This window comes from Bombus affinis, chromosome 6, assembly GCF_024516045.1.
Source record: "Bombus affinis isolate iyBomAffi1 chromosome 6, iyBomAffi1.2, whole genome shotgun sequence".
In the NCBI taxonomy this organism is placed as follows: Eukaryota; Metazoa; Arthropoda; class Insecta; order Hymenoptera; family Apidae; genus Bombus; species Bombus affinis.
Window position 1 is genome coordinate 11,412,974 of NC_066349.1, and position 26,527 is coordinate 11,439,500.

Here is a 26,527-nt window from a genome sequence, read left to right on the forward strand (position 1 = left end):
TATTAATTCTATTTAAAATATAGACACAAATTCCAAAGTCGTATACTATTCTAATAGAATTAAATATAAAAATCTATAGATATGTATAGTGAAATAATAGCTGTAGCGATGATGTAGATGCCTATCGACAGCTATAGATAACTAATCAAAAGGCGTAGCACGGCCGTAATTTACATGGAAATGAATATTTTTTATCGATAAAGTTAATTCAAAGTTGTTTTAAATCATTTTCAATATCGTTGTGGTATAATGACTTTATCGTGAATATGTATTCAGTTTCGATGTGTTTTATAAAATTTGTCTACCTTCCACTCTATCGCATCGACAATCACGTTTGTCACTGGGTTATCGGCCGACATTCGCTTTGACAGTGATTTTTTTTCCCTCTAACTTACTTGTCTCTTTGTGAATTAGTATAGAAGATAAGATTTGAGAGAAGTTTATAAAAAAAATGGTAATCGTTGTCCATCGAACTGAAGGCAGGATTTCAAACCTGTTTGATTATTAAAATTAGAATTATGTGTAATCAATATTTGTTTACTCGAAGATAGTAGAATTTTGGATTAAAATATTAAATTAATAAAAATATTAAATTAAAATATTAAATTAATAAAATATTAAATTAATGGGTCCACCGCCAGTGGTAACAGGAGTATCTCCTAAGGAAGGACCTCCAGGTACCCGCGTGATTGTTCGCGGTGAATTTCTGGGTAACAAAGCTCAAGATCTCATAGGTTAATTTCACTTTTTAAGATACTCACTTATATTGTTAATGGTAAAGAAACTTTTTCATCAATGGAAATTTTAATGTATTTAGGTCTAACAATATGCGGATGTGATTGCTTCTTATCAGCAGAATGGAAATCTTCAAATAAGATCATTGCCAGATCAGGACCTTGTAAAGGTCGGGGTGATATTATAGTAACTACACGCAGTGGAGGACCAGGAACATCAACCGTACAATTCCGTGGTTATCATGAAACGATAGGTCCTATGAAAGAATCTGCAGTATGGGTGGAGGAAGCTCCTATGCAGAGTTTTGTCTGGGGGAGAAGGACACTCTCTCCAACGAATTATCAACAAGAAGACCCTTTAGGTTTAAGCGTAGAAGGCAATGAGTATGTTCATCTAACATATTTGAGTTAACAGAAATTCTTTAATGTATCATTTTGTAGTAAGAAGTTCCCTGAAGATGAATTAATGGAACTTTTTGGGGAAGGTAGTGGAGATCTTACTAGTGAAAAATTTCACCCTGGTTGGTTCTTATTGCAACATCACCATGCTACTACTTTTGAAGATTTAAGGGCTGGATTGGCTTTTCTCAAAAGAAAAGTGAATTCCCAAAAAGAGGGTCAACTATCATTTTTAAAGGTGATTGTTAAATTAAGGAGACAAGTTAATACTTATATTTTTACTTAGTATCTTGTTTATTTTTTTGTAGGCTAATGTAGGGTCTGTAATGGAACAATTAGATACAATAACATTATTAAAAGAACAATTTGAAACAGATATAAAAACATATGGCAGTGATCCCACTGAAAAGTTAGAAAAAGCTATTAAACAGTCCATGTCAGAGGCTAATAAATTATTTGACGATGTGTTAGCACGAAGAGACAGAGCAGATGCAACGAGAAATGCATTGTCTGTAATGCAGAGATATAAGTTCCTTTTTTGTATGCCAATTAATATAGAAAAGAACATAAAACGGGGCAATTATGATCTTGTTATTAACGATTACACGAGAGTAAAAAATTTATTTAAAAATACAGAAGTCGAAGTTTTTAAAAAAGTACTGAATGAAATCGATAACAGAATTGTCATGTTAAAAGCACATTTAAGAAATAAACTTGAAGAAATGCCCTTCAGTCTGGAGGAACATAAGAAAATAATTAGAAATCTTGTTAATTTGGAAGCTGAAGGAGATCCAGCTTGGGATGCTATAGGTATTTGTCTATAATATTGTATATTACATGTTTGCTAAAGCTAATAATTACCTTTTCCAGTTTCACATTCGAATTACTTGAAGAAAAGTATTACCAATTGTATACAAGAACATTTGGAAGTGGATAATTCAAATGGAGAGGATTGGAACAAAGCAAAGTCAATACAGAACAGTAAACAATCAAAATCAAACAAAAATGATGGGACTAATATTCCCCCAGAAATATCATGTATTGAAACAATTTGTGATATAATTGTCGAGCAACTACCAGACTTATGGAGATTGGGTCAGAGCTACTTTACAGGACAGTTACATGTTGCAGTGGATGCAGAAAAACAGACACCTTTCAAGGTACGTTAAATTATTTATCAAGTGAACATCGTAAAAAAAATTCAACTCTGTTATAAAAAATTAATTATTTCGATACAGAACCTAGTACTGTCAAGCATGGAGCATGCGATGGAAGGTTTGAAAGATACATGTGGCGATGATTTGGATGCTGTATGGCTTTTACATATCTTGCGTAGGATTAGACAAATGTACGCTTCATTAATTCATTTGGATTTACCAAACGAGGCATTAGATATTTTCGGAAAATTTATACTTAACTTGAGGTACAAAATATTGTTACTATTTTATTACTATTTTTTAGTTTTGTCATATAATGAATTCAAATTTTTCAAATTAGGCTGGAGTGTTTTCATACACTATTTAAACAAACGAAAGCAAACATAGCAACATTATACAAAAAAGAAACTTGGCAAATTGAATATTTAAATGAAGATGGTGGCGTTACGAAAGTGGTAATAATTGGATCTTGTTTATAAAAATACTATATGTATATATATTGTTTTGTTAAATTTGTTCATTTTTGTCTTTATAGCCATATCTGTTTGAAGAAATGGTTATAGAAGTCGCAAAGCGGGCGCGCGATACAGTAGTTGCTTGTGGCCCTCGAGAAGAACCTTTATTTGCTAATCCTGCTCATCATCTTCTATACTATCATTCTATCCAGGCACTGTTTACAACATTCACACGATATTGCCTACAGCGATTGGCATTCAGTGGCTGCGAGGCAGCTCTAGATGTTGACGAATCGTCTGTATCTCAATTAGTTGGTTCTCCTTCTGGCTATAAGAGCAAGAATAACAAGCAACAAGGTCCAGTAAGTTTTACAGCATACTTGCAGCGTGGTATGTTTATAGAGAAGACCATTTATTTCAGGAAAGATAGTCTATATATTAATTGTCGTTAGAAAAAAGTACAAAAATTTGTAGCATCTTTTGAAGTCAGTGCTATATTTTAGCATTACTTCTGAATTTTTTATCAGACGTGGGAACAATACCTCTTAATCTCATTAAGTAATATTCGTTATACACTGAACACCATCCTACCAAGAATTCGAGACGCATTGAAGGATCAGGGTTATCCGAGTTTGTCAGATGCGGATGGATGGGGTTCCGATTGGACGCAACTGGGTACACTGGACGCGGCTGTACTGGATGCATATTTGGAACGTCGTTGTGACCCATTAGTTGGCACAATTGAACCAAGTATGTATCTGGGTGGATTAGAATGGGATTTTGAGACTGAACCTACTCACGTGAGACCGTATGCGCAAGAAATCTTAGCAAATTTAATTGCAGTTCACGCAGAGGTATCTATCGTTTTACATTCTTAAGCAATTTTTAATCGTTTAATGTGATTTTTGTGATTGCAATTTGTTTTTCTTTATAGGTGCGCCGTGTCGCACCAGCTTTACTATATCGAGTACTCTCTCACATAGTTGAGACAGTAGCGGAAGAACTTGCAAGACTCATGTCGTGTGTTACTCAATTCGGACCGGCCGGAATTGTGCAAGCACGTACAGATATTACACTCCTGCGGAGTGCCTTACAGTCTTACAGTACACCGAGAGCAAAGTAATAATCTATTTGGTATTTCCTGTTTTTAGTTACACAAATAAAGAAGATACTAATATTTTAATTTTTAATCTGTAGAGATTTCTTTGAAGAAGCACTAGTTGCAATACCGAAACCAGTTCAGAAAGACGACTATGCGCGAATCGACATGTTGTTCGTAAAAGTAAAAACGTCTATGCATTTGCAACTATCATGTCTTGCCTATGACGCAACCAATAATACTCCTACATTGATTGCCGATCCTAATCGCGTCACAACTGTATAGCTTTAATAATAACTTAAGAATCTAAGTAAGTATTTATTGTAATTGTTATTGTAATCTTTTTAAATATTATTACAATAGATTCCTTTATTGCAGTTTGCACATTCATCGCTATTAATGTGAATAAATGAAACTAATTTCACCTTGAATTGTTAAATTATATAAATACATATAGTACAAGGGAAAATAAAAATTGTAACCTTTTTAATCATGTTTCTTCACCAACTGCAAAACACCAGTATTCGCGGTTAATAGCACAGTGTCTCCTACAAATTTATTTATATTTTAGCGTTTGTTTTTAATTCTCTTTAAAAACAATAATATGTTACCTGTTTGAAATATTTGTGTAGCTTTCTTAGCTCCGACTATGCATGGAAGGCCGTATTCTCTAGCTACTACAGCTCCATGACTTATAAGTCCTCCTAATTCTGTAACTATACCGCTCAATAATGGGAAGTATGGGCTCCAAGCAATATCGGTAGCATGAGTAATTAAAATATCACCCTGTTGTATCATATGTGCTTCTGATAGATCCGTGATTACACATGCTCTGTTAAGAACAGAGCCTCCGCATACCGACATTCCTTGAATTTTTTCAGATTTTTCATCTACTACTATATCTACATTACTCTGCAATATAGAAACAGTTTTATAATTTTTATATATAAATAGTATTCATACAAAAAATAATATATCAATCTACCTTCATAGGAATTGGCATTCCAGTATTAACTTCTGGATATTCCATTTTTCTTAACTGAGGAAAAATTCTTTTCCTACGAGAAGCTCTAAAAAATTGTAAAAGTATATCAATATAATAATTCAAAAGAAAAGTCAAATTTTATTTAATGATTTTATCACCTTTGTACTAATGCTGTGTCGTGATGACTCAATAATTTCCCTATTTCTTCGTTCGTTAAAAAGAATATTAAGTCTTCGCTAGGTAGATATCCTTCTAAAACCATTAATTTCCCTAATCTTCTATAAGCTAGCCTAAATATATGTATAACATATACAAATATTGATTTCGTCATTTCTCGACGAACGACAGCTTGTCTACATAGGGGTACAAGTTTTTCCAAGATCCATTTAATACTTTTCGACTTTGGTGTCTTCAATTGCGCCACTGTCTCCTCTGGGTTAAGCGATTTGCTTGAATTGTTCTGTTTTGCAGCCGCCATCATGATCTAGCAAAATAATTAATTTTTTTATAATATATTCGTTATATATTCCAATGATATTGCATATTCCAATAATGACGGATATTCCAATGATATTGCATATTCCAATAATGACGGATATTCCAATGATATTGCATATTCCAATAATGACGGATATTCCAATGATTCAGCTTACCTGAAGTGTACTAATAAGATCTTGAGGTCTAAGAGACCATGGTTCTGATATAAAATCCATTTCTTGAATGCATCTATATCCATGCTGTTTAAGAAGATTATCCAATTCCTTTGCAGCTTGTGGGCAATTAATTTTTAACCAATCGATACCCTTACTAGGATCAATTTTTTTAAATTCTTCCCCCTTTTCATTCGTCTTAATATAATGCACTATTTTATTAAGTCCTGTTACCACTTCACCACTAACAATATCGCTACAAGAACTTAACAAAATTGCGATATCTGAAAAGTGCTCTTGCGCGAGGTCCTTGTAGCCACTTGTTAGTAAACCCATCGCAAAAATTTGATAAATAACACTAACTCTTGATGTATGCATATGACATTCTCCGACCTAAAAGTTTTGTGAAATTACATAATCCACTGAAAATTTTCCAATATCTGAATATACCCACCATTGAATATTCATCTTTATGTTGATTAATTTCATTATATAAACTATAAGCGGTATGAAAATCTTCTGCATTTAAATTTAAATTTTGACGAATCTCCTGTGCAGTTTTTTCTTTTGCGCTATTTTTTATTGCATCCTTTACCATGTCATATAGGAGCAACATTCGATCTAGGCGACTAGATACGCCGTTTCTATCACAAGCAACTTTCAACGTTTCTGGTGTGACTAAAACAGCTCCGCTAATAGCTATATCTGAGACTTTGTTCAAAAGTGTTATAGTTTCACTAGGATTTCGTAAAAATACCTGCGATAATAATGAACATCTTTTAGATATATGTTTTTTTATTAAATTCATAATACTACTTACATTATAATAGTTCACGCAGCATTTCATAGTAACGATATGAAAGAAAATACAATCTAAAGATTGAAATACAGTAGCCGTTGACGAATTAAGTGTTCTGTTAGTCATAGAAATTGATAAAGGTGATATTGGATATGGAAATACTTCGCCTACATTAGCAAATGTAAGTATGTCAATATCGCTTGGGACGCCTGAATCCAATTCGTGCATTAACTCAAAATCTGTCCACGTATATAAAGTGGTGATAGGTCGAGCTTGAAGTAAATAAATATTTTCATCGACTACTGCCCATTCTATATCTCTGGCACTACCAAATAACATTTCTAAATCTACCCCTATAGTAGCTAATCGCAGAGCAATTTTTTCTGACAAACAAATTGTTTTGTTTTCTTGATCATCGAGTTCAATTGTAATAACTCCATTTTCACTTGCTAGCATCTTTTGATGTTTATTCCCTGCTACAGAACTTGTTACAGTCAATTCATTATCCCAACTTTTATGAACAATTATTGTATCTGGTTCAACTGTTGCTGAAACAACAGACTAAGAAGATAGAAACTTCATTAGTTGTTTTTTTTATATATTATTTTTATCATTTATATTGTAATTGTTACTTTAATCTTACCTCTCCCAATCCATAATTAGCTGTAATAAGAATATTTGACGGGTCTCCAGTAGTCGGATGTCTGGTGAACATAACACCTGCAGCACTAGCATTTACCATCTTTTGTACACACACGCCCATAGATGTCTTTACAAACATCCCATGTTGTTTTCTAATATATAAGTTATTTAATACATAAGTATTCAAAATATTATGAAAGCTAATTATATTATCATGTTACCTATATTTGACACTTTGATATGAAAACAAACTCGCCCAACACTTAGCTACGCTCTTGATGATATTATCTTCACCTTGGATACTTAAATAAGTTGAATTTTGGCCAGCAGCCGAAGTTTCTTCGCTATCTTCACCTACAGCACTAGATCTTATCGCATACCTGTATGGTTTATCATCATTGTTTTCTGACTCTATGTTCTCTATTGCTTTTAAAATTGCATCTTTTACTTCGTCAATAATAGGAGTCGATTCGATGATACGCATAGCTCTAAAAATAAAAAATGATAAATATTATTTATTCAGTAACAAAATATTCAATATTCTATAATAGTATTAAGCAAGGTAATTTACTCATCACAATATTTTTGGAGATCACCATCTTTTTTCCCAACACTAACATTCTCGATATCATTAATTATTTCTTGCAATTCTTTATGTCTATGTAATTGCAATTCAAGGGCAAAAACAGTTACACAAAATCCTTTTGGCACAACAAACTATAAAAGTTGCTGCATGTTAAAATATTTTAAGAACTTAGAGTAAAACAATAAAATTTGTATCATGACTTACATCTGTATCTATAACAGAAGTTAACATTGCAAGAGAAAATCCTTTTCCACCGACAATATTTTCATTTTGGCATTTTCCATCATTAAAATATACAACATAATCGTTTCTTTGGACAGAAATACTAGGTTGTTTTAACAGTTGTATAGGTGGATGCACTTTTGCTTTATATGATCCATTGTAGAGAGACCATAATTGCATTAATCCAACACCTGATTTTCCATTCATTTCTAACTTTACAGTAAAAATTTTGTTTAGCGAATTCCATGGTTGACCGTAATATAGAGTTATTGTCTTATTAGGTTTTATGATAATATCGTACTTTTTATTTTCAGCTGAAATTAAATGTACAACAATTATCTACAAGTTTTATATGAAATATATTCAATCAATTTCAATTTACCTATGAACCATGTTTTATATTCCAAATTATTATTAAGCTTTCTTTGTTTAAAATCGGATAATTTGAGTCCTATCTTGCTAATCTCTGCTATATTTTCATTATTAGTTCTATATTGACCAAATTGTATTCTGAAATTAAGAATTTCCACTCAATATAGCAATTTTAGTCATAATATGTTATTCAACTTACTGTGGAAAACTACATCTTGTACTGCTCATATTAAGATAATACATAGCGCCATATAACATTACTCCAAATAAAGTAACTGATTCATAAAATTCATAAGATTCATGCTTCCCCCAACGATATTGATGAAGTCCGCGCAAATACAGTGAAGAGACAGATCCATCTTTATATGTTATTTGACCTAGCATAGATCCCCATTGATCAAAACCTGTATACTCAAGTAACTTTCTGTAAAAATCAGAGGTGGATTATTTACGTGAATAAAACAATAATATACAATAGCATTTTTATAATTATTGAATACATTTTATTTATCCAGTCAGGATTCTTCCAAGGTTCACAAGCTAATGCTTCTGCATGTAATTTTGAACTCCAATCTTCTGGCCATCTTAATGGTTGGGAATTCGCAATAAATCTAATTAAAAAAATTATTAATATAGTTCCGAAAACTTAACTGACCTAATTAATAATTAATTGACGCTATTTATTACATAAAATTGAAGCGAACATGTTCAACATTATCATCATTGCATTCATCACCCTGAGTTAAGTTTCTAAGCATTCCATTGTAAATTATCCTGCAACGTCGTTGAAAATCTAAAAATTCAATTTTTAGACCACCTGCTGTCCATTCCTGAGTTAGGCTACTTGTTAAAGTTGTATCAGGATATTCTGCGAAAAGAATTTTTAAATTATTTTATATCCTTAGTTAGTAAGGAAAAAAGAAATTCATGATACATCATGAACATTTTCATACCAGGCAAGACATATAGATGGCCATCAGATGTGACAAGTTGCAATGATATTTCTGCTATTTTGAATGCTCTACGAGTAAATTTAATTACTAAAGAATTCCCTTTTTGATCTGCACCATAAAAAAATATGCTGTTGGCACTCTAAACAAATAGAAATCATTCTGGATAAATTTAATAACTCTTCCTAACTTAATAAAAGAAAAAATACTTACATTTTTATCTTTAATCTTTGAATTTTCTAAGTGACTTTTTTCATAATCTGAATGTCCTTTTTTCTTTTTTATCTTATTAATACAATATTCTGCCCACCAATATTTTAATAAGAAATAGGTACCTAAAAGTAATTTTTGGTAATGTATATGCATACCTATTTTATCTATGTGAATTAATAAAAGATACTTACTTGGAATATTTTGTTTCAAATCTAAACATGATGTATTATATTTTTTAACTGTTCTACTAATCCAAACATATAGCCACAATGGTAAAAAGATAGAAAGTAAAATTTTAAAAACAAATGGGACGCTTATCATTGTGAATTAGTTGCTTTTTAATGGATTGTTTTCTGATTGTTAGTGAGAATGTTATTTTATTACACACTTCCGCCGTTAAAGTAAGTAGTAGCAATGAAATTTGATAAAAAGTTTATCCGTATTGTTTTCTTCGCGATATTGCTGGTTTCTATAATCTTGATTGATTATCAATCACTTATCATTACTTGATAGATAAATGCTGATTTTATGTGTAAAAACGTACATTTTAACGATCATTATTAAACTTGTATAAATTTTTCAATTTAAATATCTTCCGCGCAGGTACGCAATCTTATCTTGCGACCATATAAATAACATTTCAATCAATTGCAAACATGAAATGTAACTGAACACAAGTATACATGTATATATGTATATATATATATATATGTATATGATATGTAATGACAGCAAATTGCTATCCGCGAATAGCTTGAATGACACATTCCAAAGACGACCTTGAAAAATAATTACATAACACCAGTAAACTTCAAAACACAGAGTATCTTTTAGTAAATCCAACCGTAATGTTCTCAAACATCATATAAATATATGTCTGATAATTTTAATTAAAAAATATATGATAATAGTTGGCTATAGATAATTTAAAAGAAAATCAATTTTTAAATTTTTATCTGCACCGTTTTAGACTTTGTCTGGTGATTATATTATTGCTTACAATCTTGTTATATTATATAATCACTTAAAATTATAAAAAATTCGTAAAATATTTAAATCAATTTAAATATCTTCAAATGATACACATGATACTATTTATAAAATTTCGTTGTAAAAATCATATAAAAACCATACAAAGTAAAAGAAATATTCTTCGCTATATTTTCACACTTTAACAATCTTTTTCTAATATATCACAATGAAAGATCGTTATATATCAGTTCTGTCTGTTAACAATGTAAGTGCGTATATAACAAGAGATTACTTCTAAAATATTATGAAAACCATACCATTTAGCCATTCATATCGGTATGCACTAGTGAAACATCATTCAATGTCAGATTTAGTAATTTCAGATGCACATATTTAAAGAGATACTAGAAATTGAATATTCAGCTTATTCGGTCTTTTTATTTGAATTTTCAGAATTAACAGTTTCCTCGCCAATAACATCAACATCTGGACGAGATTTGTCTACCGGATACAACCTATAAATGATGACATTTGTCAGGGTAAAGTCTACATATAAGTACATAAAACGTAAAAGTTCCTGACTCACCATCGTTGATAAAGGTAAATGAGAAAAACTGCGTCATCTCTAAAACACGCTATTCTATGCGCGGTTGGTGTTGAAATGATAAATGCGAAGACGTCATCTATAAATGTATTGAATGCTTTATACATAAACGTTCTCCATGGTAAATGTGCCACGGATTTTAGTTTGTAGTTTACAAAAAGTTGCGGAAGCATAAACAAAAACCCGAATGCATAAACACCGTTTACTAAGGAGTTTATACTCCACGAGTACCAACTGAAATTCAAAACATTATATGCATAGATATTTACATACAAAAGTTTCTAGTTACATACAGTTGTATACCTTTTGTGTGGTTGATAAAGTAAAGAATAGATTGCACCGCCGATAACAAGAGGATACAATAAATAACTTAAGTAATGCATACTTTCAGCATCGAATTCTCTTGTTCTAACTTCAGCTATATTGTTGTTATTATTGTTTTTAAGCCTAAGTCTCAACACTTTTTTTAATTTCCACATCTATTGAGAAAAAAGAACATAAAAAAGAAGAAGAGTATGTAAAGTACTAACAGTTACATCTATGCAGTTTACCATTACCTCTATAATAGATCCAATTCCAATAGGGATTAGAACAAGTAGAGATGAACCTTCGTCTAGTAAGTAAAGGAAAATAACAGTCTGACTAAATCCTCGCCATACAACAGTCCATTTACTAAGGCCCACAAGATTATCTTTTCTTCTCCAATAACTCACATCATTTTTAAAAGCAAGGAAGTCAAATAGCAGCTACGGAAATATAAAATGTTGTATTAAATTATATTTCAAACTATGTTGTAGTTATGCTTTAGTTTACATACATGAATGGCTGCAATAAGAAAAGTTCCTCCTAGAATATATATGTTTGTATCTGCAAAAATTCCTTTCACTTCATCTACATCTTTATCAGAAAATCCAAGAGTTTTTAAATTTTGCATAGTAGCTTCCACATGCAACAGCAACCTTAACTTCCCAATAGAAATTGGAGAATATTGCAACGTGATATTAACTGTATTATTCTGAGGCATGATTTTCACTAAATCACGATGTCTGGTTTGTAAAAAGTCACAGTTAATTATAGGTAAAAATGTACTGCCATGTATGATTCTGAAATAATGGAAATTCTAATGTTTTTCTAAATAATGAAAATACTAATGTTATATAATATCAATGCTTAAAATATATGTAAATAATGCTAATATACTTTAAGTGATTCACAAGTTCCACCGGTAAATTATGCACAGGTAGCTTCACATCATCAGTCATTATCGTAAACGTTACGCGACTCTTAATATGTGTCACTGGATTTACAAAATTTTGCTTCTTCTTGGGATTTGAATTTCTCTCACCTAATAGATTGAAAGCTTCCGCTTCAGGAATGGTATATTGGGTGATTTTAATAGGAATGTAAGATACATATGGATCCTACAATAGTTACATTGTTAGATACATACATAAAAAAATTATATATAAAAATAAAATTCATATTATTTTTCATACCTTCTTTATATTGGTAATACCTTTTGCATACTTCCTAGAAGGAAGCATCGGTGCAACGATAATATGCAAAAACAATGTTCCATTATTTCGTGTCTTGCGTGGAACATTCAAAGTTAATGGACTGAAAGAAAAATATATATATGTTTGCATATAAAGAGAGGTGCATGCATTTAAAATTTAATGTTTATAAATAAACGGTAAAGGATATTTATGCAAATTCATACTTTTATCTCAAGAAATGGAATGTAACCAAAGCATTTATTTTGTTCACAAAATATTATAACGAGTGTTATATTTTGGATATTTTATATATTTACTTTTACTTTACTTATATTACATGTATTCTGCAGTTTTTAATTTTCTCACGAGTGCATAAATAGAGAATATCTACTCACAGACTATTCGTGTGTGTATAATTGAAATTTTCACTAGCGTATACGAAATCGATCTGCTGTTCGGTAGGATATTTGTCGACGGAACTGTAAATTTGCAATTGCAGTTGCTGTTTTTGACTTAAAAACGACGTCAGGCATAGTTTGCCTTCTTCACAAGCCGGTGCCACGAACAACAAAGACAAATTATAAATCGAATAAACGATATAAGCCAGAAATAGTTTCGTTAATATAAACGTAAAGGATGGCCACTGCATTTTTACAAATTCTTTCTTAAAATATTTTTAACATCATTCGTCTTCAACTAAGCGAATCAAAAAACTTAGCTGATATCGCGTTCCATACGATACATAACCGTGAATATTTGTGTTATTTCGTTTCACTTCAGTGCACATTTAACACATTCAAGTTCATTGACATGTTATCGATACCAGTTTATTAGTATGTAACGTATTTTAATACATTATCGGTTTAAAAACGTATAAAATATGATCAAAAAAATTGTAACGGGACAATCAGCGGTGACGACGGTACGTGAACAATCCATCGTGAAAGCAGGATACGAACGCCATCTGATGACGACTAAATAAACTAAAAAGAGCGCAAACGATATTTTAATAATGGAATTTATTTATTTTGGAATTTATCTGTTTTATAACAAAAATAGGAAGAAAAAGTTAATTTATCATAATAGTAATAATAATAATAATAATATACGTGTAGATTTATTCACAATCATCAGCATAAAACAAGTTAATAATAATTTTACATTTATTAAACGCTACGATCTATCACAATAAATCTTCCTCTTCGTTCACCGTTCACGGTTCAAGATTCGTATAGAAATATATTCGAACAAACAAATGCTAACTTCTACTAGAACGTAAACTGTATTTCGAAGGCTCCGAGGAACCGTCATAAATTCGCACATCTATACATAGACATACTTAATAACATAATTAATTGTATAGTACATGTAGATGTACATATGTACAAGCTAGAAGTTAAGTGGAAAATAAGAGAATGAAATCTCCTTACTTCTTCTTGCTGGATATGTTATAAAGGCATAAAGCTATAAACTACGGTATGTATTTGGTCCGATCTTTTATTAGCCCGATTCTACATCTTGAAAATATTCGAAGCTGACCATGTATGCAAGCGAGAAGGTATTCAGATCCCGTTATTCTATTTAGAACCGCGTTAATCTTTCAATAAAAGTTCGAAGACTGTAAGAAACGTTGAAGTTGGATCTTAAATTAAGAGACGATATACGTGAGTACAGTTTGTAGAAATCGAAATCCAAGATAGTACAAGTAGTACGGAAGTAGTTCTTATCATGATACAATTAGTTCTCCGACGATTCGTAGGAATTCAGTTTTATTAAATTACGTTTCGCGCCTTTAATATAATAATATTTAGCTAAACATTAATCGTTTTATTTGTACTTACCGCTCTAAAAAGTTTATCTCGTTATAATTATCGCATCAATGAAGTACATTTTATTGCACTATTCGATCACTGCAGTCCGACGAAAGTGACGGTATCGCTGTCTTTCTTTAATAATACCTCGATCATTGCCAATTGTTATCATGGTAGAAAAATAGAGGGAACGAGTGACAAAATCAAAATTCAGGCATGTGCGTGATACACGTATATACCACGTTATACATCGCACGCGATATATTCACAAATTCGCACGCGATATAGTCACAAATTCGCACGCGTGTTCCATGTATAACGCGAATACAGGAATGCGCGCAGACCATGCAATTTTGATGTATCGTCAAGCTTTCTTTAAGAAATCGTAAGACCGACGGAGTTTTCTTTTTTACCTAAAAAGTCTTTGAAAATCTTCGACTTAAAATATTTTATTCGCTCATATTTTTATCGGAATCGCTAACCAGCCATTGCGTTCAAACATTCGGAGGAAAACAACGTTCCTGCGTGTCTATACAATTATACTACGGCAAATATTCACTTTCTTCCGGGCACTCATCGAGTAAGTACATGCTATTGTTCCAACAACGATATTTGTTCGTGCGCCTCGCCATCAGAAATACTGAACGTTTCCATCCTCTTTCCGGGTTGAATTATCTTCTTTTGTCATAGTTTCGTATGCTTCACACTATCCGTCCAATAATTTTGTATTGTCATCGCTTCTAACGAATTTAAAAACGAATCATTATCCAAGCTGTACATTTCTTCGGAATTATCCTGTAAATGAACGTTTATTTTAATACATTACGTATTACTATTAAGCATCATTTGATGAGCCGAGTACCATAGTGGTCAATAATTAAAAAATATTGATCATTCGTGTTTTACAATACTTAACAAAATTATTACTTAACAAACTTATTTATATGTGTGTGTATTTGCAACACGTTTTCTCAATTTTAAGAAATACCTTCAGTACTTTTAATAACAACAAAATAGTCCATTACTATGATCTTTTCACCACTATGATCTCCTGCCACATAAAAGTTAGTTGAGTTATCACGCTTGTTGTCGAATCATTCGACGTTATTTGGAAGATGATTTTGGCGATTTGCACAAATGAAATTGAAACATATTAGGATCATGATATAAATATAAATATACGATATTTAACGCAATGTTCCTTATTTCAAATAAGAACTTCACCATCGAATTCTTCCAAAATGAACGCTCCTACTATCGTACAACCATGATAAGCTCCGATATGCTTTTTAATATTCGTACTTACGCGAATCGTGGAATCATCGATATAACCGGAACTATCGGGGTTACTGCATTTGTCGCTGTTAAGCGTTTGTGGCGGATTCAGGTACCTACGTCTGTAACGAAATAATTTTTCTATGCAATGCTGAAAGTCGTTTCGTCTCCTACGCAACAAGATTCGGTTCGTAACGCGTTAATTACCTGTACATAATGAATCCAAGGCTACCCATTGTACTGAGTAAAACTACAGTCGCTACGCAGCTTCCGGTAATAGCGGCGATGTCTACCGTTGATCTCGAACCGCTTTCCTGCTCGTCGTTATTGCTTTCATTGTAATCGGTAAGATGGTTTCCCTGTACCTGATCCCTTTGGAACTCTTTGGGAAATGTGCTCCGCGCTCTGCTCAATCGTGTCGATTCGCTCACTCCGACTGTAACGTATTTACAGCAGATCATTTTTGATGCAACGCAATTCCAAAGAAGATCTCGCTTTCTATTTAAATTTTGTTACGATTCCGCAACCTTTACGCCCCAATCTCGATCTTGCCCTTTAACAGGCAAATCGAGTTTCGATATTTTACAAAAATCTTTACATGCGCCTAACGCATACAATGGGGCAGTAAAATTTCCAACCAGATACATTTTTCACTTCGTATTACAAAATTTTACATTCATACTACAAAACAGCTACGCAACAGTGTTTATTCGTTCTATTATTTTACTCGTCGTGTCGTTATAGCCAATATTAAAATCTCGTTAACAAGTAAAAAATCTATCCAAGCGGAAAGCTTTGTAAAAAAGAAAAACGTGCTACCTTCCAGAATGGAAGCAGCAGTGGCGAACACACGTGGCTCCTCTATCAACTCTCCGTTGATTTCGATGTCGTCCGATCGATTGAACGTCTTGATGCCGGAACTACCAGCGGACGACGAGAAAGAGGAGGACGAGGAAGATAAAAGCGAGGAGGGTTTCGTTTTATTCAGTACCAGCCTGATTCTAGACACCTCTTCCTGAAGAGGTAGCACCGTGAGATCCTCCACTTCGTCAGTGCTGGCGTTCCGATTCCCATTTTCATCGACTTTCTCTTCCTGTTCGTACTTCGATCTACCGCCAGTTTTGTTCGTTGTTAGGATCCACGTGATTTTACTGTCCTTCTTCGTTGCAGTATTTCGAATCCTCTCTGCGCCAGCTACGTCGCTGATTAACTGCGGCGTGAAACTTTTCACGGTGTCCAGATTGACGACAGCGTTGCTCGCGTTTCCTCCGTGATACTCGTCTATGGGATCGGTACTGCTTTCGATAACGCTCGGACCGACCTCCATGGGAGTGGAGATCGTGCTCGACTGTCTCTCCAAGATCACTGCTGTATTTGTGGGAGGATGAAGACCGATTGCTTTGGCTACACGGAAGCTCTGTCGAAGCTCGGATGATCTCTCCGCTTCTATAGAAGCGATTTCGGATGTCGGTTCTGAGCTCAGGCGATCCTGCACCTGGCCACGCGGCTCCGCCGTGCTCGACGGCACTGGGTTCCCTAAGATCACTGAAAATCACAAATTTCCATGTTATATGCAGAGTACAGGTCTGTTTGTACGCGCTTAATTTAGCTACACGTAACATATATTTTACTATCCAGTTACTCGTAAGTTTGAACATATCAGATGCAAAGTAATTCTTTTACTTCGAACATTATCATTCGCTGTAAATTTTAATTAAACACAATGTAGCAAGGAGCGTTCAAACGATCGATATCGTTGTCAATATTTAAGGCTCTTCGACATTCTACTGACAATATAATATTGACCGTCTAGAGGGTCTTTTATGTACGATAATATTGAGAACCTTAAATATTGACAATAATATTGATCGCCTGAGCGCTCCTTTAGCGTTCCATTTATCAGGATTCATCGAGGGGCAAGTACGTGTTTCATACGTATGTTATACATACAGTGTGTCCGGTTTATCTGGAATCTTCATCTTCAAATATTTCGAAAAGCATGAACGACAGGAAAAAATGTGTCAGACAAAAATTGCACGATATGCGACGGGGATATGCTATATACTCGTGTATTTGATCTTACGACGAGCTAGGAATCTCCTGCGAATGGCGTGTTAATATTTTTTAACGCGTACCTCCATTCTTCGTCGCGTATTTTCGTAGCTGGTATCCAGACTTTTGCAAAACGCTACGAGCTCGTTCCCTGTTGCATAATCCGCTATGCCACAGGAACACCTTTAAAGATGTTTCTCGTGATGTTGCTACTGGCATTGCCAAAACTCAAGATCGTAGCTTTTCGGTGTTTCCAATACAGTGCCAGCATCGCTTTTAAACTCGAGCTGTTTAAAAGTTTGTATCGCGATAACGAAGCGAACGATCGAACAGATTAAAAATTACGGATTAAGAAGATATGCTGCTGAATCTGGTAACCAGACTCAGTAAATGATATGTGGCCTTGTATAAAAAAAAAAGAAAAAGAACAAAAATAAATTCTTCATGTTCTGAGATCGCTAGAGAATAACATTCCTACGTCTGTCGTATGCATTGTATGCAATATACAACATACGGTGCAACTAATAAGGTTGCTTTCACGTCATTAAACAAAGCCATCAAACATACTTATAATTTCCAATGTGGAATTGATTGTAAGCAATTTAAGAAGAACGAAAGAAAGTGTCACAAGTTTCTAGCGTTTTGAAAACGTCTGGATGTTAGCTAGAAGAATATGTAATAAAAGACGGAGGTGTTCGTTTAATAATCGTAACGTCACGTTCGGAGAAGATTTCAAGGTCGCTGCAATTAAAAAAAAAAAAATGTCTTAACTTTTGCATTCTGACAATTACGATACCATACTGCACGCCAACGATGATTACATCGTCAAAGATGGTCTCACGAGACTAGCATGATATACAATGAACAATAAGGAGAACTGAAATAAAGAAATTACATCGAAGAAGGTCTAGTCCCACGTAATCGGTAAATAGTTGGCCTAAAATAACAAAAAATTAACAAAGATCATTTGCTTCTATCGTTGTTACGCGAGAATCGCCTCTTTAATTTAATTATTTGAACGCGAACTTCAACTACAGAACGAAAGATCATATCATATTGTTATCTCTATCGGTATTTTTGTTATTACTACCATTATTTATACCGCTATTACTATTAACTGCGTTACATAGTACGAAGGCTTTTTGTTCGTGAAAAATTATTGCCACGTTCGGACAATTTCTGGACGATGGAGAGAGGCAAGCGAATATGCAGTTGCGAGAGTCCTTGGCAAGATTTTCCTCTCTCGATGTAAACGTCTATCGTAATTGCATGCGTGCGGCGTTTCACGCCACTTCTATTTAGATCGTAAATGCTGGAACATGAACTAGAATTCGTAGACGAATTTGAATTTCGGCTCAGTTGCTGAACGAGTTGAACTAAATGTCTGGGAACGCGTGAAAGAAGTAAGAAAACCAAGTAGCCAGATGTCCTTGATTTTAAAGATTATTCAGAACGTACCGAGAAATTGAGCGGTAACCCAGAACCAGTGCATCCACCAATGCAGCGTCATCGCGTCATCTGCGTGTGCCTGAAACAGAGTTGGAAAAATCAGTCGATCAAAGCAGCAACAACCATTATTGCAATAACCATCGCGAAACAGAGGCGTGTGCCAGCTTCGGTTCGCCAACAATTCCTGAACCGTTCGTCGTCTTTGTACACAGTTGGCGAATACATTCGTGAAAAATTACGTAATTACGAATTATTACGACACCGTAATAATTCTAGAAATTCGTCAAATCCTTCGTTCAAGCTAAAAGGTCCAGTGCAAGATAAGATTATTGGGTTGGCAACTAAGTGACTGCGGATTTTGCCATTAGGCGGTATTGACAAGATCCGCAATCGCTTAGTTGCCAACTTGATCGTTGCACAAATGTTAACAATAATATCGATCTAACGATAAATTCCATAGCACATCGATACCACCTTTGTATCGATAAACCAAGCTTTACGTTTCGTACTTCTTTTTTTAATTTTATTTCTACTTATAGAATATAGTGGCAAAGTTTGAACGCTAAACTTCTGCACACCTCGTATATCGTCGATAAAACGTTGAAAATTTCGACGGTTGGCAACTAAGTGACTGCGGGTTTTAGCATTACCACCTAACGACAAAATGCGCAGTCACTTAGTTGCCAAGCACACTGCTATTGCATGCAGTCCTGTTTTTTGCGTCCAGGCTTTCAGGACATAAATTAAAATATCGTACATAAGTACAGCGAAACAGCGGCTTAAATTTAAAGCACAATAATAATCTTAAAAAAAAAAAAAAAATGTAATAATGCATGGCTACGTCGTACCGTCGTGTATCGGTACTTTTGCCTGTACCACCCTACAATTAGAATTCAGCGTTTATTCTGGAAAAAAAATCATGTAAAAAAAAAATATGTAAAAAACCTGGAATTAATAAACAGAGATAAAAAAAAAACACTGCTATTGCATTACACGATACTCGGTGAAAAGTAATCTTCAGGGAACGCCAGTCCTGTTTTCCAAGATTACGAGGCAGTCTTACGATCAATCTGTCGCCGTATACGTACGAAATAAGTTCGTAGATCTCCAGAACTGTTCGTCGATTTGTGACGAGCACCGTTCGCGAGATGATCGTAGGATAATTATAAGGCGTCCCTAAGCATCCTGCAAACACGTTTGGTAAGGAGTACGCGGCTTAAGATATCGGCAATCATCGCGGAATATCCATTCGACCGCTTCCTTGAATCGCGACGATGACCATTAAGCTTCGAAACCGGAGAGAATGAAGGTGGGAGGTGAAACAACTTGCGCAGATCTTTTATTCCCTCAGTATAGTCTGTACCCTTCTGTCCAAGTTAACGACGCGAAACGATTATGTTTAACAGGTATAGGGCACACGGAGGAGCTCGTTGAAAATTCCATTTGTCTTGGTCGATTGTTTAAATTGTCCGCCACGTTTCGCGGATTTCTGTCGGTGAATTTTGACTCGGTGGCCTCTCGTTGTACTTGTCAGGACAATGGTCCATTAGTCACGTGGATACGCGGAAATATCAGGCGTCGACGTGGATTGAGTGCCGCTCGAACGTTCGCACTCGACCAACGTGCTCCAGCGATTGATTTAGAGCTGATGTTAACGCGTGCCGAGTACCAGCAGCTTTTTTAATCGACCACAAACCGAAAACTCCGTTAATAACGATCAAACATTCTCTGACTGTCGGAGATGTCGTGTTACGTGATAACACACCTTTCAAAATGATTAAAACGAGATAAGTTTCGTGGACTAAAACGATTATCAACCGTACGAATAGTTTAGATAACATCGTCAGAAAAACGTGCACGAATCGATGTAACGTTTCGCGAAACATACAGAGAATTTATATATTTGGCAGTATTTTTCAAAATATACAAAATACGTGGAAGTATCAAGATATTGGATCGCTCTGCGAGTTCTATTTCTGTAGAAACAGATAGTCGTGTGGTGAAATACGATGGCAGATGCGTGCAATGATTTGTAACGAGTTCAGGTTTGTGCAGGTTTGTATCGTCGACGTTAAAGAACAATCCCGAAACGAGCTTCGTATCGGCGCTTTCTTTGCTTCTGCTTCATTTTCACCTTAACCGTACGCGTATCTTCGCCAGTTTCTCGAACATTCTAAAAATACCGATCGTCATAACACTGTGCGTACCATCGATTCGTTACGAAACTCGGTAGAGATTTATCAGCTATTTCCAAATAATCTTTGTGTCTTTCGATCCAACAGTTGGAAATTATGTAAGTACGTTGCTGGTCGTCGAACGATAGGATTTACGAAGCACAAACGTTAGAAAATCAAGGAAAATCGATTTTCCCTCTCGCGTGGCTCTTCATTGGAATTTTAATTACGCTTCAGTTGTTTATATGTAAAAAATTGAATCTCTGCAAGATGTATTTACTCGAGTGGGAAGAACATGTGCGGCGATCTAATGGTATCACATTCTTCGCCGTGATAAACACGATCGATCAGATCGAAAAATAAACTTCGATCGACGGGAAAGTCGATGCGTTATCTGGCTGTGGAAGGAGATTCGCGGTCGGCTGAACAACCGCGGCTACCTCGTCATCCAGAAAATCGGATACTTAAGTGAGTAATCGGTTGCTCAATCCGCTGCGGCGTGACTCACCGTCAGAAACACGAAGCAAAGAATTTTAAGAACCGGGGAGATCGCTGAATCACGAATGCTCGGCCATGGAAGATAGAATTTTTAAATGGCAGAATATAATTTTCATATCACGTACTTTTTTATATCGAATTCTCTTTCTATGTTGTTCTCCAATTAACATAATTCGTCTCGATATTAAATTCGAAACTAACTATGCCTCTCGACGTATGTTCGGAGAACCAATTAAGAGAGGACACAGCTTCGTGAAAGAACGCGCTCCTCTTAGGAATTTATTCCGACGGAATTCCATCGACTGATTTCGTTCTTCTTTCTAACAAAGATCGCGCGTCGTTTCTAAAAGATTATCAAACTTATGTAAGCGAATATGTCAGACAAGATTAATCCCTACATAGAAATGTAAGAGTTAAATCTCGTTCTAGGAAATGAAAAAAACGGCTCGGCTGTATAATTCGTGAAAAATTGTTAATTGGCAAGATTGAAAAGACGCTTATCAAGAAAGAATCACGGAGAAACTGGAAATCTTCGCTGTGAAACTCGATTACTTTCTGACAAAACGTATCCCAAAATACCTTTGTACCGTTTATATTTAAATAAACCAATGAAAAAAACAAAAGAAGTGATTTTCTAACAACTCACAAAGCAATGTTCTTTCCTCCGTTAAAACCAGCAAACTCTTGCAGAAAGTTGGCAGACCAGAGAGATGTACACGAGGCGGGAAAGTTTAGCACGGCTCGATTAAATCTTCTGACAAAGTGAGAAGTCCAGATACACAAAAAATCTGATACAGTTATTCGCACTGGCCGGTCATGCTCTCCTGACTGTAACCAGTTGTACCTGGATGCACGACGGCGCGCCGCGACGCGACGCCTGGTCTCAGCCTCTGCGAACGATGTCGCAATTTTCCAAGCTCTAGACCAACCTTAATCGAGATGCCGGAACAAACGTCACGTAACCGCTCCCTTTCCGCCTGCGAAACTCTCGCACTCGTTCATATCGAAATTGCAACCGGTGACGTCAGAGACAAGGAACGGCCGAAAGAGAGAAAAAATGTCAGATTGCGAAATTGTAACAGTATATGCTACGGTATCGGTTTAATATCGTGATTCGTTGATAATCGTGCTAACGCACGGTATTACTATTCACGATAACGATAATTATCGATTCTTTATTATCAATCGTCCGCGACGTATATATACGTCCTGTATGTTTGCATGGAGTCCGGGCGACGTATATATACGTTCTATCTACTTCGATCGAATCCGGGGCAGGTTTGTTCGCGATTTTCCTGCGTAATTATTTCTTTTAGTTATTTATGTATGAAACGCGATGGGGGAACTCGGCGTTGATCTCGAAGCTGCACGCCGAGTGGCGGCTTCCAAATTCTATCAGAATTAATAGATGTTGATTAAAATTAATAGACGAAGGAATCGTTTAGGGAAATTGTTTGACGAAATTTCTCGGATTAAAAGGATCAACGATGATATTACTATACCGGTTTACATTGCATCGGCATTATTATTAATAACAGTACTAATGTAATTAGTACGCAGTGTTGTTATATTGATTAATATAAATGTAAAATAACATATTAATTGTATTAATAATAATAGCAAGGTAATTAGGACGTGGTATCGTTATTAATAACGATGCTAATGTAACGCAAGCCTGTTTCAAATTTACCAAACTGATAAAAAGCTTATGGATGCTTTCATAGCAAAGAACCGAATTAATGCTCACGATGCGAATGTTTCGCGTTTATTACGTTTAAAGTTACATTTTCGGTTGTTCGCTTAATACGCGTAGGATAGCTCGTGCCACGCAAGACAAAATAACCAAAGTGTTCCAACATTAGTGTATTTTCTTTACACGTTGTTAGATCGTGAATCATCATTAGTAGAGCGTGCAAGTAGTGGCGATTAAGTGATTGCGGATTTTGTCAATATCACCTAATGACAAAATCCGCAACCACTTAGTTGCCAACCCAATATTATAATAAGCCTTGCCCTGTTTTGATGATTCATCAGAAGGCGTAAAGACAGGATCCTTACGCCTGGTCCCTTTCCTTCTACGAAAGAGTGGACCTTCTCTTTCCTTCTTCTCTCTCTCTCTCTCTCTCTCTCTCTCATTTTTTTAAAGAGATGTAAGAATTGCCGAATTTATTTATACGAAAAGAAAAGGCAGAGGATAAAGACCTTTTTTTGATATGGCGTACCGTTAACTCGCTACTCAACAAGGTCCGTCAGCATCGATGATCCTGCTAAAAAATACCTCTTCCATGTGTCATGGTCGCGAAATAGACGATTTTCTTGGTCCACGCAAAGCATCGAGTCAGGATACGAAAGTGACTCAGTGTTTTGCGTAGCTAAAGTAACAGAAACTTTCGTACTAATGAATTCAGTCGTGTTAAAACCGAACCAAATAGTAAGAAATTAATTGCTTCCATTCGTTACAAATACATCGTAATAAATTTGAGCAACAGAAATAATAAATAAATTAGCGTTTACCGTAATAAATTTCAACAATGAAATAATGATTAGAAATATTCAACGTTCAAAGGAAGAGTGATAAAATCATCAAACTTTAAAGCGTGCAATTTCGTAACTGTATCATCGCGTCGTACTGCTACTTAAAACGTGTACAATCAAAGTCATCGAAATAACAGTGAAAATCTTCGAAAAATAACTCTAAACGAGCGTTCAGCCGATCGATTTCATCGTCAATATTATCGTTAATATTTAACATTCTCGACGTTATCGTGCGTAGAACACCCTCCAGAGGATCAATATACAGGGTATCCAGAGGTTTAACGTTGAAACTTTGCCAGTGTGTTCTATAAGTAGAAATAAGACTGAAATGTCACGCGGCAGAAAGTGCATAAGCGTTTGATTAATAAGTTACAACGAAATTATGGACTGCGAGAAACGTACAATGCACACTCTTCCTCTAAATTTAATACAAGATAAAGCAAGATAAACGTTCGTAGTAGATGCTGATACGAGGCACATATGTTCGCTGTATGTGCACGATCATACAACGACAAACGTGCGCCGTATCGTTTCACTTTCGTTCTGTTCGCTTCGTTCGTAAATTAATCACTCGAATGAAAATCGCATATGAAGAAATAAGAGAAAATCGATCTAACGATAAATTCCATAGCACATCGATACCACCTTTGTATCGATAAACGAAGCTTTACGTTTCGTACTTCTTTTTTAATTTTATTTTTACTTATGGAATATAGTAGCAAAGTTTGAACGCTAAACTTCTGCACACCTTGTACATCGTCGATAAAACGTTGAAAATTTCGACGATATTATTGGGTTGGCAACTAAGTGATTGCGGATCTTGTCAATACCGCCTAATGGCAAAATCCGCAATCACTTAATTGCCAAGTTGATCGTTGCCCAAATGTTAACAATAATATCGATCGTCTAAACGCTCCTAAAGAAATCTACAAAGCGATAAATCGTTATCTTTCCAAACTTTCATCCCCGACTTTCTATTCGAAGCTGGTCAATTTCTTTTTCTTTCGAATTGCGATATTGAAAAAGGACTAATTTATGTCACCGTCGAGTGCCTGCGGCTCTCTCCTCCTAAATTGAACGATCAAACGTTCCTTTTCGAATGCACAAAGCCTCTTGAGGCTTTCTTACACTAGAGATGACGAGGATGACGATTAAATGCCGTGTCACGTACTACTCCTTATTGTCGCTATTGTGTAATCTTGTTACTGCGTAACAATGTAGCGATTGAGACGTATGTAGTACAACGATATCTGGCTGGTCGGAGTAATTCCACTGTAATTCATTGTGACAGATGTTTAAGAAGGACCGAGATTCCGGATCGTGTCAAACAGCACGACCTTGTCAAGTGGCACGATTGAATGAATGATACCGCGTGTACAAGTTCCTGAACCGAGACACTGCGAGAAACTGGCAATCGTCGTTTGTCGTGTATTTAGCTATGTACGTACATGACACGTCCTCTTGCCAATTAACTCAAAGACAATATAATCAAGTTCAATAGCTCGATGATAATTCGATATAAAAGTAGCTTGGATATCGATTAGAAGGTTAATATTAGTCTAAATTAATATTAATTTATGAGCTGTTTATAGACGGAATTGAATAGCTCGATGGGTTGAGAAAAGATAATTCGATATAAGAATAGCTTTAACATCGACCCGAAACTTATAAAATAAACTAAATTTAATAGCTTCACGGTTCAAGAAGAGATAATTCGACTTAAATCTGGCTCATAGATGAAATTTCGTAGCTCAATGATTTAAAGAAAGATAATCCGATTTAAAAGTGGTTTTAATATTAACATACATTTATATTTATGGACGAGAAATAGCTGCACGGCTTAAGAGAAAAATAATTCGATCGTAAAGAAGCATGAAATAAAGTTAGCACAGATTTAACAAATTTAACATTGCCGGTACGCTTGCACGATATTTGACAAAATATCTTCGCAGTTTCCGTGCAGCTATTTTTTACCCATAAAGCATTCGCATCAAAGTATACCATTAATTATACGTATTAGACACAACAGCACGAATAAACTGCGGATGTTTATGCAAATTGAAATTTTTATGAATACGATGAAAGAAACAGAACTCGACTATAAACTTGTTTCGTTATCTAAACTCGTCGTAACTTTCATCGTCACTTTGAATAATTTCTATACTTTTCTACACCAGAAATACGCATGTATTTTTTTTTTTTTTTTTTTTTTTTTTATTTAAATTTCATAAAAGCGCAGAAAAATCCGCAGTCTACCGATCAACAACAGTACGTACATGTGTGTAAGATGAAAACGAGAGTACACGATCCTCGACGCGATTGCCAGTACTGCGTTTGAGTTAACTACACACAGCCAGGGGATCACCGTGTATATATATATGAATGAATCATCACAGAT

General features: G+C 34.9%; 4 protein-coding genes across 11 annotated transcripts in view; 1 reads left to right on the top strand and 3 right to left on the bottom strand.

Annotated features, from left to right (window-relative positions):
* Window positions 1–613: 613 nt before the first annotated feature.
* On the top strand, window positions 614–10,751 carry LOC126917540 (exocyst complex component 2). 3 transcript variants are annotated; one of them, XM_050724478.1, is made up of 12 exons: window positions 614–734; window positions 818–1,118; window positions 1,176–1,371; window positions 1,442–1,943; window positions 2,004–2,293; window positions 2,372–2,556; window positions 2,631–2,745; window positions 2,826–3,107; window positions 3,273–3,599; window positions 3,680–3,864; window positions 3,943–4,154; window positions 10,689–10,751. In XM_050724478.1, the coding sequence occupies exons 1-11, from the start codon at window positions 626–628 to the stop codon at window positions 4,127–4,129; spliced, it is 2,679 nt and encodes an 892-aa protein (XP_050580435.1). In that variant the 5' UTR covers window positions 614–625; the 3' UTR covers window positions 4,130–4,154; window positions 10,689–10,751. The 3 variants fall into 3 exon arrangements, with proteins under 3 accessions (XP_050580435.1, XP_050580436.1, XP_050580434.1); XM_050724479.1 differs by lacking the exon at window positions 10,689–10,751 and adding an exon at window positions 4,208–4,334; XM_050724477.1 differs by lacking the exon at window positions 10,689–10,751 and adding an exon at window positions 4,223–4,334.
* Window positions 4,150–9,981, bottom strand: LOC126917539 (putative phosphoenolpyruvate synthase). The gene is made up of 18 exons (XM_050724475.1): window positions 9,455–9,981; window positions 9,264–9,385; window positions 9,054–9,192; window positions 8,788–8,968; window positions 8,601–8,711; window positions 8,300–8,524; window positions 8,111–8,238; window positions 7,711–8,042; window positions 7,492–7,637; window positions 7,142–7,408; window positions 6,922–7,072; window positions 6,300–6,839; window positions 5,934–6,236; window positions 5,483–5,872; window positions 4,988–5,313; window positions 4,830–4,914; window positions 4,456–4,756; window positions 4,150–4,392 (listed from the first exon to the last, which is right to left on the bottom strand). The coding sequence occupies exons 1-18, from the start codon at window positions 9,582–9,584 to the stop codon at window positions 4,331–4,333; spliced, it is 3,939 nt and encodes a 1,312-aa protein (XP_050580432.1). The 5' UTR covers window positions 9,585–9,981; the 3' UTR covers window positions 4,150–4,330.
* LOC126917544 (lipid scramblase CLPTM1L) lies at window positions 10,402–13,291 on the bottom strand. The gene is made up of 8 exons (XM_050724492.1): window positions 12,731–13,291; window positions 12,336–12,456; window positions 12,040–12,260; window positions 11,657–11,942; window positions 11,397–11,585; window positions 11,143–11,318; window positions 10,822–11,073; window positions 10,402–10,750 (listed from the first exon to the last, which is right to left on the bottom strand). The coding sequence occupies exons 1-8, from the start codon at window positions 12,982–12,984 to the stop codon at window positions 10,660–10,662; spliced, it is 1,590 nt and encodes a 529-aa protein (XP_050580449.1). The 5' UTR covers window positions 12,985–13,291; the 3' UTR covers window positions 10,402–10,659.
* Window positions 13,292–13,433: 142 nt separating this feature from the next.
* LOC126917548 (uncharacterized) overlaps window positions 13,434–26,527 on the bottom strand; it is a 42,307-nt gene continuing 29,213 nt past the window's right edge. For 4 of the 6 annotated variants that reach the window (XM_050724501.1, XM_050724500.1, XM_050724502.1 and 1 more), the window contains exons 2-6: window positions 18,932–19,001; window positions 16,241–16,966; window positions 15,629–15,857; window positions 15,453–15,543; window positions 13,434–14,941 (exon numbers count right to left, since the gene is read on the bottom strand). In XM_050724501.1, the coding sequence (XP_050580458.1) occupies window positions 14,831–14,941; window positions 15,453–15,543; window positions 15,629–15,857; window positions 16,241–16,966; window positions 18,932–18,983 (1,209 nt within the window). In that variant the 5' untranslated portion in view covers window positions 18,984–19,001 and the 3' untranslated portion in view covers window positions 13,434–14,830. Of the gene's footprint in view, window positions 14,942–15,452; window positions 15,544–15,628; window positions 15,858–16,240; window positions 16,967–18,931; window positions 19,002–22,240; window positions 22,475–26,405; window positions 26,467–26,527 lie in introns of those variants that run through there. The other 2 variants (XM_050724504.1, XM_050724503.1) reach the window with 2 other exon arrangements.

What these genes read in the sequence shown, in the direction of transcription:
- LOC126917539 (XM_050724475.1), bottom strand. Translation starts at nt 9,584, where the DNA reads ATGATAAGCGTCCCATTTGTTTTTAAAATTTTACTTTCTATCTTTTTA. An exon ending in CCATCTATATGTCTTGCCTG is followed by an intron (nt 8,969 to 9,053) that starts GTATGAAAATGT and finishes TTCTTTTCGCAG; the next exon opens with AATATCCTGATACAACTTTA. An exon ending in GACACAGCATTAGTACAAAG is followed by an intron (nt 4,915 to 4,987) that starts GTGATAAAATCA and finishes ACAATTTTTTAG; the next exon opens with AGCTTCTCGTAGGAAAAGAA.
- LOC126917544 (XM_050724492.1), bottom strand. Translation starts at nt 12,984, where the DNA reads ATGCAGTGGCCATCCTTTACGTTTATATTAACGAAACTATTTCTGGCT. An exon ending in GAACTTGTGAATCACTTAAA is followed by an intron (nt 11,943 to 12,039) that starts GTATATTAGCAT and finishes CCATTATTTCAG; the next exon opens with AATCATACATGGCAGTACAT. An exon ending in TTCTTATTGCAGCCATTCAT is followed by an intron (nt 11,586 to 11,656) that starts GTATGTAAACTA and finishes ATATTTCCGTAG; the next exon opens with CTGCTATTTGACTTCCTTGC.
- LOC126917540 (XM_050724478.1), top strand. Translation starts at nt 626, where the DNA reads ATGGGTCCACCGCCAGTGGTAACAGGAGTATCTCCTAAGGAAGGACCT. An exon ending in AAAAACAGACACCTTTCAAG is followed by an intron (nt 2,294 to 2,371) that starts GTACGTTAAATT and finishes ATTTCGATACAG; the next exon opens with AACCTAGTACTGTCAAGCAT. An exon ending in ATGGTGGCGTTACGAAAGTG is followed by an intron (nt 2,746 to 2,825) that starts GTAATAATTGGA and finishes TTGTCTTTATAG; the next exon opens with CCATATCTGTTTGAAGAAAT.